This window comes from Echinococcus granulosus, assembly GCF_000524195.1.
Source record: "Echinococcus granulosus chromosome Unknown EG_S00144, whole genome shotgun sequence".
Classification (NCBI taxonomy): Eukaryota; Metazoa; Platyhelminthes; class Cestoda; order Cyclophyllidea; family Taeniidae; genus Echinococcus; species Echinococcus granulosus.
In genome coordinates, this window is record NW_020170524.1 from 295 (window position 1) to 13003 (window position 12709).

The 12709-nt window shown below is 42.0% G+C and overlaps 1 protein-coding gene across 1 annotated transcript; it reads left to right on the forward strand. All coding sequences in view use genetic code 11, as the record gives it.

Annotated features, from left to right (window-relative positions):
- Positions 1-216: 216 nt before the first annotated feature.
- Positions 217-7316, forward strand: EGR_09341 (Collagen alpha-1(XV) chain; the record flags this gene model as incomplete). The annotated part of the gene is made up of 14 exons (XM_024498590.1): positions 217-1011; positions 1050-1139; positions 2043-2084; positions 2173-2202; positions 3379-3399; positions 3482-3565; positions 3644-3805; positions 4437-4577; positions 5025-5066; positions 5392-5445; positions 5527-5745; positions 5826-5929; positions 6566-6762; positions 7270-7316. 14 exons carry the CDS (start codon positions 217-219, stop codon positions 7314-7316), a joined length of 2028 nt encoding a protein of 675 aa, XP_024346971.1.
- Between the last annotated feature and the right edge of the window lie 5393 nt (positions 7317-12709).

Genomic DNA, 12709 nt, shown 5'->3' on the forward strand with positions numbered 1-12709 from the left:
TTCATCTTCTGCAGAAGAAAAAAAGAATCATCTGCGGTAGCCTCACCTTATCCTTTGGTGGAAGAAAAAGCACCGGTTACAGTGATTTTATCTCCTCGTTCGACGGATGAAGAGGCACCATCTACGGTCGAAAAGGAAATCGGAGATGTTGAAAGGCCTTCAGAACGGCCTATTATAGATGAGGGAGGCGATGACGTTACCTCTCCCTCATTCACCATGGAGAGGGAGGTAGAAGAAAATCAGGAAACTACACAAAGTTTGGAAGGGTTGTATATTACAAGAGATGGATTAGAAGAAGATGAACTTCTTTTTGAGGGCAGGGAATCTACACTTAGTTCTGAAGTAGGTGAAACTGCGGCTCCCTCGAGTCCTTCAAAAGAGAAGGAAATACCTATTACCGAAGAGTCAGAAACAGAAGGCGTGGAAATGAAGACAGATACAATAATTCCTTCCAAGGATGATCAAACATCCCTCTATACAGAAATGTATACGGAAGAAGATAATCCAAACTCCGTAATCACTGATGCGCCACCTAGTACTGGGGAAATTGAAGGGGAGGATGCAGTCACTCATGTGGATGAGGGGAGGGAAGATTTAGGAGTTACAACAGATTCAGACAACAAAGAAGAGGAAATAGACAGGACAACAATTGAAGAGAAGTCGGATATTTCAAAAGGCGATGTAGATGAATTGGTTGAGGGGGAGAAAACTACATCAGATTTAGGTTTGTTCGACAATTCCACTATCACAACGCCGCCACCAGATGATTATTACAAATTACCTGATCCTTATTACGAAGAAGAGAGCATAACAATGTCCTCAGAGGAGAATATTGAGTCCCCAAAGAACGAAGACTTACTGCATGAAGGAAAATCAACAATACCACTTGAGGAAAGAGAGCCTCATCCTGAGGCACTTATTGAGATACCATCTTTTCAAGGTCCTAAGGAAGAAGCAAAGGCTACAGTTACCACGAGGGAGATATATCCCCTCAAGTTTCTGGAAGTGAAGGTCAAGATGAACAAACGAATATAATCCCGTCTGATGAGATTGGTGGGAAAAAGATTCACACCACATCGAGCCTAGAAACGCCTACAGAGTCGCTGACTCCAGAAGAGGGTTTGAAGCAGGAAGAACCGGTAACATCTTGGAAGCATCAGCGTTTTGGTGTTTTGCTTCAATCAAGGCGCTGCTGAATGTGGGGGCTCAGTGTGGTTCAACGCTACTGCATGTGACATTGGGCTTATACACGCTCACGTTATTGTGCATCATACTACTTAGGTGCTCAATCAGTAGGGCTTGCTTTTGCTTGCGCCTTGCATTTGTTAACTGTCCTGTGTGATAATGGCGCACTAAATAATTTTCCCTTTTTTCTCCCTTTATGCTTAAAGAAACATATTGGAGACCAAGGTAAGTAATCAAAGTAAGATTTCAAGAAAAAACCGCTTTATTTTTTGGTAGCTCGTACAATAATACTGTTTTTTCATTGTTGTTTTAGCAGCTCAAGAAATTGTGAGTTTTCATTAATTTAGCCTTCTTTTATTAATTCCATGTAAGGAACCATAAAAAAGCCAAATATTTACTTTGATGAAACGGTAGTTATTCGTTTGCTTTCTTCACTGTGCAGATTAATTTACCATTTCATATAATTGATGAATTTTTACTGGAGTAAGAAATAAGTGGATAGTAAAATGAATGGGTTGCAAGGCTCTAGAAGTCAAAAGTATCTCCTCCGGGATTTCATCGACTATAATTTTTAGAAGTAGACTTTTTTCATATTCACTCACTCCTTTATAGTAACACGACTAATGGGGGTGTGGTGTATTAGACTTATTTCTTTTATCTTAAATAAAAAAAAATCAAAATCCGTATGCTTTAAAGTGTATTAATTAACTATATCCGTTTTTCTGATTGGCTGCCACTGGATGATTATGCCAAGCCAGGCGCCACAGAAGGTCGCCAAATCAATTAGTCAATCTTCTACAACAGTCTACAAATTTTTTCTACATTTAAATTAACAATTTTCTCTTAATCTGCCATAGCTGCAACCCGATTGCCAATGTCTGGAAAGACTTTTAACTCCGGTAGGTAAAATCTTTAGTATTGGTGTGTGACAGAATTCAAGAAGTGACGTATAAATTATCACTTCTTTTTTATTTTACTGTTTCGCAGGAACTTGTTGAAAAACTTCGCAAAAACGAGGTGAGGAACCTGATTTTTTCTTTGAACTAATTTTATCGTAAGGTAACGTGGCTAAAGGCAACGTGCGTAGGAGCATTTAGAGAAAATGAAAGTAGGGAAAATGTACTTGTAGCACTTTGAGTCTGCTAGGATGGTTGAGAGGCCATTGGCTTGGCGGAAGTACAGTGACAGGGCCTTTAGCGCCCTCATAATCAAAACGCAGAGTTAAACTAACAATCAAAGTATTAAAATAGTCTCTCTCTCCAATTGGGCGTCTCCCCCCGATGCTCTCCTCAGTCAACATCCCACATCGCTCTCACAGCAATTGAATTTGCGTGTACCTGAAAAGATACATAACCGCAACCTCACTGAACCCTTTTCGCAATTTTGCTAAATCAGAACTTTCGTCCCACCCAAGAATTGGACTCGGAGGGAGGGGACTGTGATGGCGGCCTCATATGTCCGTAGCTGTTCGTAAGAGCACTGGCTTAAAAGCAGTCATTTAATAAAAGTTTCGCGGAGATAAGCTTTTACATCTATTCCCCCTTGCCTCTTTGCTTTCACTCCAGTGTTGTCCAGACGTATCTCTGGGGTATATTCAAGTATAAGTGAAGTGGGACAGATTTTGCCTGTTCACCTAATTGACATCATACAGATACCGTAGGCATTTTACTAACCAACTTTTTAGATGGTTCAATGCTAGTGTCGTTTCAATTGTTAAGGACGTATCTGCAGAACACAGAAATGGGGGTAATTGTTGAAGGTAGACGTCATTTCCAACCCTTTTGTTAGGAGTCTTCGAAGTTTCGCCCATCAGCTGCATATGCTATCCTTCTGTCACGTTAAGGTTTAGATCTCAGTAATAAACATCAGAATGGGGTTCTTTATGATTGGATTCATTTGCAGCTGCCACTAATGTCGCAATCCGAGTCTTTCAGAGGGGCTGAGGAATTACTGGCATGTACTACGGGCCATGCTAACGAGAGGAAGTCCAGCGCAATCAAAACGCAGAGTTAAGCAGACAGTCAGGAATGTGAAACGGCGTTCGACAGAAATTCTGTCTCTACGAATATCACCTAATTTCAACTGTTCATTAGCATAAAATGATTTGTAAATTTTAATTAACTGAAGCATGTCTTCAAAAACACACATTGACGGTACATTATCCATATTTTTTACTTACCCTTTTCATTTTAGCTCTCCCAAAAGAAACCGGAGGTGAGTTTCAGCCTTTTATTTTGGCTCAAGACTGATCGAACAACTAATAGCCGAGTTTTATAATTTTTCTTCAAATATATAGGAAAAAGTATACGATGAGTTGTTTAAGACGCCTTCATTCCTCCGAGTGGTTAGGGAAGTCATCGATGAGTATTTCGATCGACCGGTCAGTGTGCCATTTCTCAACTTCTTTACTTCTGTCCCATCGTGCACTCCTTCAGAAACCTCTTTACTCCGATTTTAGGGAATTGTAGAGCGTTATAAGCCCAATTGTGACTGTTCCACAAACAACGGAATCAACAATGATTGTCAATGTCCTACACCGGTGACAACTCCTAAGCCTCCCTACAATATTAACCCGTCGTCTCAGCATATTCTTGGGGCTCTCAAGGATATGTCTAATGGAGTGAGTTCTTTTTCCTTCCGGATAAGTGATGCATACCAGAGCGTTAGATCATTCTCCTGTAAAAAAGTGTTTTGACGTGGTGAAATTCCTGTTGATTTGCTTGTTTATTTGATTAGACATAATACGGACGTTGCTGTTCTTGAATACCAGACAAAACAATTAACCAGCATATTTACAAAAAGGTGATAAGATCAAAAGTGGATTGCTTTCACCTTTTCAGATGCATATTCCAAAGTCTGTTCAGGATATCAGTTTTTTGATACAATCTCATGCGACTAGGGGAACACTACTTATGTGGGAGTATGGAAGAAACACCGATTGGCCTGTTTCTATTGGCTAATTTTGATCGACAGGTCAGGTCGCCTGATGAACTTGGGAGCAGTAGCAACTTGGATAAAAACCATCGAATAGGTACAAGAGATGATTTAGGCGATTTGTCATAACTTTGCCTGAGCATTGTGATGTGTCATTTTTCACCCCAACGTTGTTTTGGCGTTGAATTGCACTCCTTTTTTATGGTATTCGAGGATCAGTTAGGCATCACTTTCTTGAAGGTGTTGGGTTGATGCCAGCAAATTTCTTTTCTCATTACTTCTTTTTCAGGAAATCGTTCTTTCTTGTCTTGTTACAGGCAATCATCATGAATAATGAGAGCGTCTTAGCCAAAGTCGCCTACTCTCTGGCACCAGGAAGCATGGTCTACTTAAGCGCCGAAGATATGTTCTTCCTCAAGACTGATGAAAAGAAAAATATTTGGCGAAAAATTGACATGGTATGTTAAGTGTTTTGTGGGAGGAGAAAAGAACGTTATCAGCATTCATCTTTCAGTTGCTAAAATTACCGCGTCGAGCCAACTTTCCACCTTTGCTTTCTGCGAATTCGTAATCCGTTTAACACATCGTGACAACGTTGAAGGTCATGTACATTGATACAAAAAGGATCGTTGGATAAGGCCATTCTCTCTCCTCTTACCATGCTCCCACTTCGGCACTTATGATAAACACGTACTTTGACTTAGGCATCCTTAGGCTTCAGTCTAAATAACATTCTACCCTGAGCCTTTGATTTACAATTAAATACGTGTCTAGACGGATGTCTGGAGACAAAAAGACACTATTTCCTGGTTATTTATTATGCCGGCTTTGTTTGTAGCGGTAGGCACTTGACAGGCGGTCTTTTTAAGATAAATCGTCTATTTGCATAACTTCTTCCATTGCAGAACACACAAAGTCAATCTGTCCGCATTCCTGCCCCTCAAATGGTAAGGAGGTGCAGCTACGAAAGTTGCACGTTTTTGTTTCAAAAATTGTTGAAATGCGAGCCCTACTAGAGTTGTAAAAAATTTTTCCTTGTCTCTAAGCAAAGTAGCTATATTAGGGAAAGGATATTTACAACGAAGATTAGGAACTTGTTGCTGGAAATTCATAAACACAAATGGCATAAAATTTTAAATAAGCAAAAGAATGTTTTTAATTTTTTTTCTAAACCAACTCAAAATAACCCTTAGACATTGGCTTCCTGATTGCCAATGTTCTAAAGTATACTGAAAAAATTTGCTCCAAGACGTTTGTACTTTGCTACTCCAGACAACTACTACAACATCGATACCAGTTTTGGCCGAAAATCTCGTTGGAAAGAGCGTGAGTGATTTGCTACTGATAAATTATAAGCAGAATTTATTTGCTAGCCCTACTATTTGTTTGTTTTGATGGTCTTTGAAGCTCATGCTGATCGCGCATAACGAGCCGTTGAATGGAGAACTGCGATTCGGTGCAAAAATAACCGGTGGTCATTCGAGCGCCATCTTCGCCTGTCAAAGAGCTGCCAGGCGTCATAACATCTCTCACGTCTTCTATCCCCTCATGAGCACTGATATGTTCAACATGGATTATGTTGTGCCACCTATGTACCGCTATGACATGCCTATCATTAATCGCCACGTAAGTTGAAGGTTCGAGCTGAACGAACCTTTTTGTGATGATGGTTGTGAGCTACGCCTAGGTGACTTTAACTTCTTTAGGGGAAAATGCTGTTCGACGACTTCATGCACCTGATTAAGGGTGAACAATCGGCCATGGCCCCGATTCTCACATTTGCAGGAAAGGAGATTGATTCTGATCCAACGTAAGTCCACTTATGTAAAAGTGTCGATTTTTTCATTAAATATTAACAAAGTAAAGAATCTAAAATAATCGCCGGGCATGTAGTAAGTTAGCTTGAATTAAAAACTCCGTTTTCACGGATCCACAAAGTTTCTTGCACTTGACGTGATTGTTCACAGGAGGTAAGAAGCTTGGATAAAGCTGCAATTATAAAGTTTGTCTAATAAACCAGTTGAACACACAAATAAAATCGCGCTTTTTTCAAAGCATTCAAAGTCAACTTTCATCCAAGTTTTTTTAACCATGTTCGAATTTTAACAATCAGCATCTGCTCATTACTCACGGGATTACTTTCCTGTATCTTTATCCAGGCGGATTTAGCGCTCATCAATTTCTTAATAACTGGCTAAGTATTTATTATTCGCAATGTTTGTTGGACATCCTAGCTTTACGTCACGATGTTAGACAACAACTCATGCTAACTAGATGCCTTTTGTTAGTATTTTATGTGCCAACTTGGCTTACCTCAACCAATCAAAAGAAAGAATATTTTTGTAACGCTTTTGTCTTCATGATTCCGAAATGTGAATTTCACATTTTTCTTTCAAATGGTGTAATTGAAAAGGCCTTTACACTTCCGAACGCTTGTTGACTTTAGGGTTCCATGCGCATGGGTTGGAGCCAAGCCGATCTATCAAAACGGCGACTATGAGTATGCTGCACGGTCGAAGTGTCGCAATTGGCAGACCCACAACCCCATGGAGAGCGGATTGGCTGTACACATACCAATGAACGGCAACGCAACTGGTTTCTTGGACCAATCAAATCTGTACAAGGAGTCCTGCGCAAAACGATGTCATGTACTGTGCATCCAAATTTCACCAAATTAGGGAACAATGCAGTAAACTAGATTTTCCTCCACTCCACGAACCTCATTAACCCTGATGTGCTTTGTCGCTCTCGCCCTCAATTTTTTTGTAGCTCCATCTCCACTTCCACTGTCCGGATACATTCACACACTTCTGTGAAAACCACAAGACCTTAACGTACTAATGTTGATGGCTTTTTCAAGTATTAGGATATACCTGTGCGCGTTGTGTTTTATTTTCCTGTCAGAGAGTCTCTAATATGATTTGTTCCTAAAGTTCAGTGCAATGTGCCATTTTTGCGTCCATTCCAATCGGTTGTGAAATGGTTAGTCGGCAGCACCCGAGTCACAGCTGTGGACTTTATAGGAGGTCAGGAGGATCTGTATAATAGACAGTACGAAGAGGCTGGAGGAAAAATGAGATTTCTGAGAGGTCCTTGTAGTCTCTTATTCCTGGTACATACTCCACCCTGTATTGATATTTGCCCCAGCAGTCTCCGTGATCGCTCTTCTACCATGGCCGGCAGAGGTCTTCGAGTGAATTTCCTTCAGTCGTGGGGTTCAGACTGCAGACGTCATACGAGACAGGGAGTAGCCATACCTTTAGCTAATTTAGCTGGGTCCAGTTATAACACCTGGCTTAAAGACTGTGTAATTAGGTTATACTTATGGAACACCCCTGATAGCTACTGCTATCGAGTCCAAAAATCCGACAAGTGTTAGACAAAATCTTCACAACAGATGTATTTATTGACCAAAGTAATGGATACGTAAAGGAGGAGCGGGCAGTATGCACGTCCCTGGCGGCTGTCGAGAAAAAGGGGTTCTATGAGTGTGAGATTGCATATGAAGTTAATTTTCATTTCTTGTAGTTACTAGGTCGGTACATAGATATAAGCCAATCAGGAGGTACTCACGGAAACCACGAATTTTTAAATTATTTGGAGACTGGAAATCACCTAGAACTTTTACGAAGCAAAATGCAAACGTATTTCTGGAGTCGCAGGCCAACTCCATCGGGGGGGTAATGAAAGAATTCCACATCACTGCCTGTAGGGGAGATATAATTAGTCCACGATAGAGATCGGCGAGGCAAAGTACTAACTGGTCTATCATTTTCGAAGCAAGCGCATTGGTAGACTCCAACTTGAAAAAGAGTATTAGGAAATGTGGTAAGTTTCTAGTGGTACTTTGTTTGGTCAAAGAAACATAGTTTCGGAAGATGAGGGTGTGCTATAAACGTGTGTTAAGGCGTATGCAGTTGGATCTTGTCTAGCTCCCAACCATTGCCTAAGCAAGAGGCAAAGCTTTGAGATAGAAGACATTATTTCCCAACAGGCATGATTATGCAACAGGGCACGGCCTGTGTGCATACGGTAGGCAAGTGTCCAAGGGGGAGTGCTAAAGACACACCGTGGTTCCAGTCTCGCCTATTTATACTATCTAATGGACTAAGCTCTTATGATGAGCACTGATACATTTGGAGAACACCTCTTCGCGACTCCAATCAGTCGGGACCGAACGAAAGCCAGACGCTTCAGACTGTTTGGGAATTAGCCACCATGTGGAAACTTTACACAGTCGAAAGAGGATCGGTTTTGTGGCTAGCAGACACCAACAGAATGAAGATGGGATACAGCTTTATCCCATCTCCTAGCCTCTTTCCCTCTCATCGTCCTTCTTTCCTCTCCCACTACCCCAAAATGCAATAGGAAATTGGACCAAAGACAAGCTTTGTAGCGTAAGTTTTGAATATTAAGAACAGCTAGTAAGAACAGCGGTTTGCTACCACTGATTGTCTTGTCCAACCTGTTCCCCAAGAATTCACTTGCACGCGTTCCGGCCGTATCATTCCAAGCTGATAGACAAGTCTCCGTCACATGACTCTAACTTTTGGAAAGAGTCTACATTCTGCTTTACATTAGTTCACGCACTTGTTGGGTTGGGTGGTAATGTTGTTGCTTTAGGATGCTGGATTTTCGAGAGGCTTTTGCATTCGTGACTACAATCGTGGAGATTTGGAAAAAAACCCCATCATTAAAGTATGCCTTCCTTCCTCCTAATTGTCTGACACCATGTTAAGCTGCACTTTAAGCCTGCTAATAATAACTCTCAATATAAGGTCATTTGTTACAGGTACGCAAGACGAAGGTGAACAATGGATTTGGACTCAATGTCGAGGTGAGGTCTTGCCTCGCATTTAGATTTGTAATCAATCTCAGAATCGAAGACGGATTTGGAATTGGAATATGGACTCGGAGGCTCGTAATCAGCCAGCATCTGCTAGTTGGCATTCGGACGTGCGTGCTTCTCAGCACAGAGTTGCTTTATTCAAAAGACTTTTGTTATGAAGTCAAACGACCACCTTTTGATTGTCTGATCTAAAGTTCTATAGGGTCCATAGCGCACACATTTATGAACCTTAGTCTTTAACAGAGGATTCGTGTCTCTGGTAGGAGAGAGAGAGAGTAGTGGTGATTGCTTGACACCACGTTTCTCATTAGGAGTCAGTCAGTCATTCAGACAGTTAGTAAGCAATGCAAATGCATCTCATCGAATAGATACTGTCTGGTACTATTATCTACTCTGCCTCTCATGACACTCAACACTTTAGAATGGATGTATTTAAGGAGATCCTCTCTCCATATCCGGTGATGATATCGTTCAGTCTCCAACGGTCTCATAATGAATGCGACACACAACATTTGAGTGATATGTCCTACTCTCAACTTGCTCAAATTCGATGGCTTCAACTGCAGTTTATGTGCAACAGTAACCGGAGGCAGGTGAAAGCACGCCTACTTGGTAGATTGCCCAATTTTGTCTGATGAAGGTGGGGCTAAGTGAGTTTACAGTCTCGAGAAGGACTCGTAGATGCATCTCAAATGCAAGGAAAATGCAAACTAAGCATGCCACTTTGTAACAGTTCAACTGATAGCCAGGTCAAAACTGTAGAGTAGGTTGTTTGAATGGGTCTTTCTATCTTCTGTCATTGAAGCAGGGCGTAGACCAGTGTTTGATGGATTAGCAAGCTGTGTTAGCAAGAGAGTTGACATTGGTAACCCTCTGAACCTAAGAGAGTTGCATGTACTCTGAACCTCAGCATCCACATGGTGTATAATCGGTTGGAAAAAGAAGAAGAACTCACATCAAACGCAGCGGTAAGATCACTTGCCAACCATTCCCCTGGCCACAAAAGGCCTCACTATCTTGATAAATGGCTCGCCCTCCAGGCTAGTGCGTTTGCGCCTGACGCATAAATATGGGATCAAGCATTACATCGCGCATCCACTTTCCACGGTCAGTGATTGCAGTGAGCAATATCATCTGTTGACGCACCAGCCCAATCATTTGAGAGGTGATGCTAAAGTCACTAACCCCCCTGATGACATCGCATCGTTGAAGTACTCGTCTGCGTATGGAACTTTACTTACTTGAAGAACGTCCTTTCCAATTCTGCTGCTTACAGAAGGTTCTGTAAGCGTGTCGTTGCCAAAGGAGGAGCTGATTTAAAACAAGCCTCTCTTTGTAACCAAACATAGGTAAATCGCCAACTCTTTACAGGACAAGGTCTCTAGAATAGCCTGTGCAGTCATGATAACATCACCACGTCCTTGTGTTATGCCTTGAGTCCATCTTTTACCGCGTGAAGGTGCTTCGCTAATAGCCAGAGTATGTCAGGATTCGTCCAGTAGCCTGATGGTTACTTGGCCTGTAAACACAGACCCTAGTGCATAACGGTACATTCCTTTGGTACTACTTTGTCTCCTTCCTGTGTAGGTCTGGCCCTGAGGTAAACCATTTGGTGCCACATGGTCACACGTGTTATTCGACCGCTCAGTCTAGTAGAACGAGACACCGACAGTGATAAATGGCTCCTAATTTTGTCCTCAGTCGAAGATGGCGAAAGGATAGCTGAAGTAATGCGAAAAGCACTGTTGTTTGGTGATGTCAGTAAAATGGTTGTCCTCAATAATGCCCCGAGGCCGGTGGTAAAGCGGCCACAATCAGACAAAACTGTATCAAACTTTTACAACTGGAGTATGGAAACCAAGCAGGCACTAAGTGCTGAGCAGGTCAGACGGATGGGAAACCCAACAGACGGGGGCTGCTGTCGTATGTTGCTATTCTGAATCACTTCGTAAAGTAGCTTATACAAGATCTTCCTCAAGAAAAACCCAATTTGAAGGTAAGATAGCCCAAGATGATATCACTCATTAAAATGTCTGCCTTCAAGGATTACAATAAACAATGCCTATCTAGGTTATGCCTTGAAGGTGGAAGCCATCACGATGGTGTATAGAAACACACGGTCAGATCTGTACGACGCACTTTACTCTTTCTTCTTATTAATGAATAATTGGCTGATGTACTCACTAGAATTTACTAGGAAGTAAAGTAGATCTTAGACAACTCCAACAACAGAGAAATTCAGACTATCCAGACGACCTATAACCCCAAATCAGCCGCCCCTACTGAGGATTATCCCCACGACCATATAGGAGGGGGTGACAAATATAAGTATGACCAAGAGACGGTAACAGATAATGCCTACCTGGTTCATTCTGCTTGCAGAAATACTTATTGGGGCTCTAAAAGGGGGTATAATATTAGGGTTAGTGAATTAGTTCATCTAGATGCACAGACGTCCGTCAGTGGATATGGCCCAAGGGAATTATGGAAGAGGAGCCTTCTTACTGAGTCCGAATGGTGCTTGTACAAATGTGTGATGAAAATTGAGAAGACGAGAGACAGTTTTGTCTTCAAGACACCGTTGATCAAAGGCAATTTAACAACTTGAGCTACTACGACAATCGAACTCCGAATGATGAGAAACAAAAACATGAGTAGCGCAGAACCTTCGCCCCTCGTTAACACAGGGAGGATATATAAACTTTGATTGCGGTACATGCGTTAACTTCTGCCTGACTGCGGTATAAGTGCACCAAATAGTCACCTTCCTCATATGTCCATTTCGTTTTCGAGTGACCTTGACCCTAACTTGAGTATTAATACACACAGGGTGACCTCAAGTCAAATTGGCCATCAAGGAGAACTCAACAGGAACGCAACTCAATAAATGTACTTGAGTGGTCAAGAATTATCCACGAAGGAAGAGGATTGAAATCCTGAGTATGGGCTCCTAGAGAGTCAGAACTGAAACAATCTTTTTGGACAGAAGAAGGTACCCCCTTGCCCTACCACCTGGGATCTTGGAGCCTCTCGAGCTTGCAGAGTAGTCAGTAGACCTTGAGACAGCCATCTTTGCCTGCTGATGGGCAAGAGTAAACAAAAGTGGTGTAGCGTGTGTACACAGCAAAGTCAGATAGATCGTGAAAACGCCGGTGACGAGAAGTGTGTTTATAGCAATTGATTGACCTTGACCTTAATAGTAATGCGTTGCACGATCAAAGTACATCTCTTCGTACTATTTAGCCAATCAGGAGGGACTGAGCGAAGGGGTGTAACGCTCCAGAGTATTGAGGAATTAGAAGCGTGAAATTGAAATTTCTGGGAGATAGACGTTACAGGCATTCCCAGCACTGGGTGCGAGTGTTGTCTGTAATCGCTGTTACCTTAGAACCACGACTGATATAATGAATCCGATTTTCTGCGTGGAATGCCTTCTAACCGTTTTTGAACTGGACACCCGTCCAGAGTCCAAGCTATCACGGTTTAGCTATCATCCTGAAACCGATTTCATAAGAGCTGGACACCTTGCTCTCATTGTGTAAGAGCATTGTGAGCCACACCTAGCCGCCTTTGGTCTTATCCCATGTTAGTACAAAGAAGAGGCAATAACTTCCATTTGGAGCTTGGAGGGATATCACCAACCAAATGGGGAGAATGAAAAGGCAGTGTCGCTTCACCTCCCTTCTTCTCTCTCCCTACTTTTCCTCTCTGCTCACCCTAAGATGAGATGAGATCTTACGA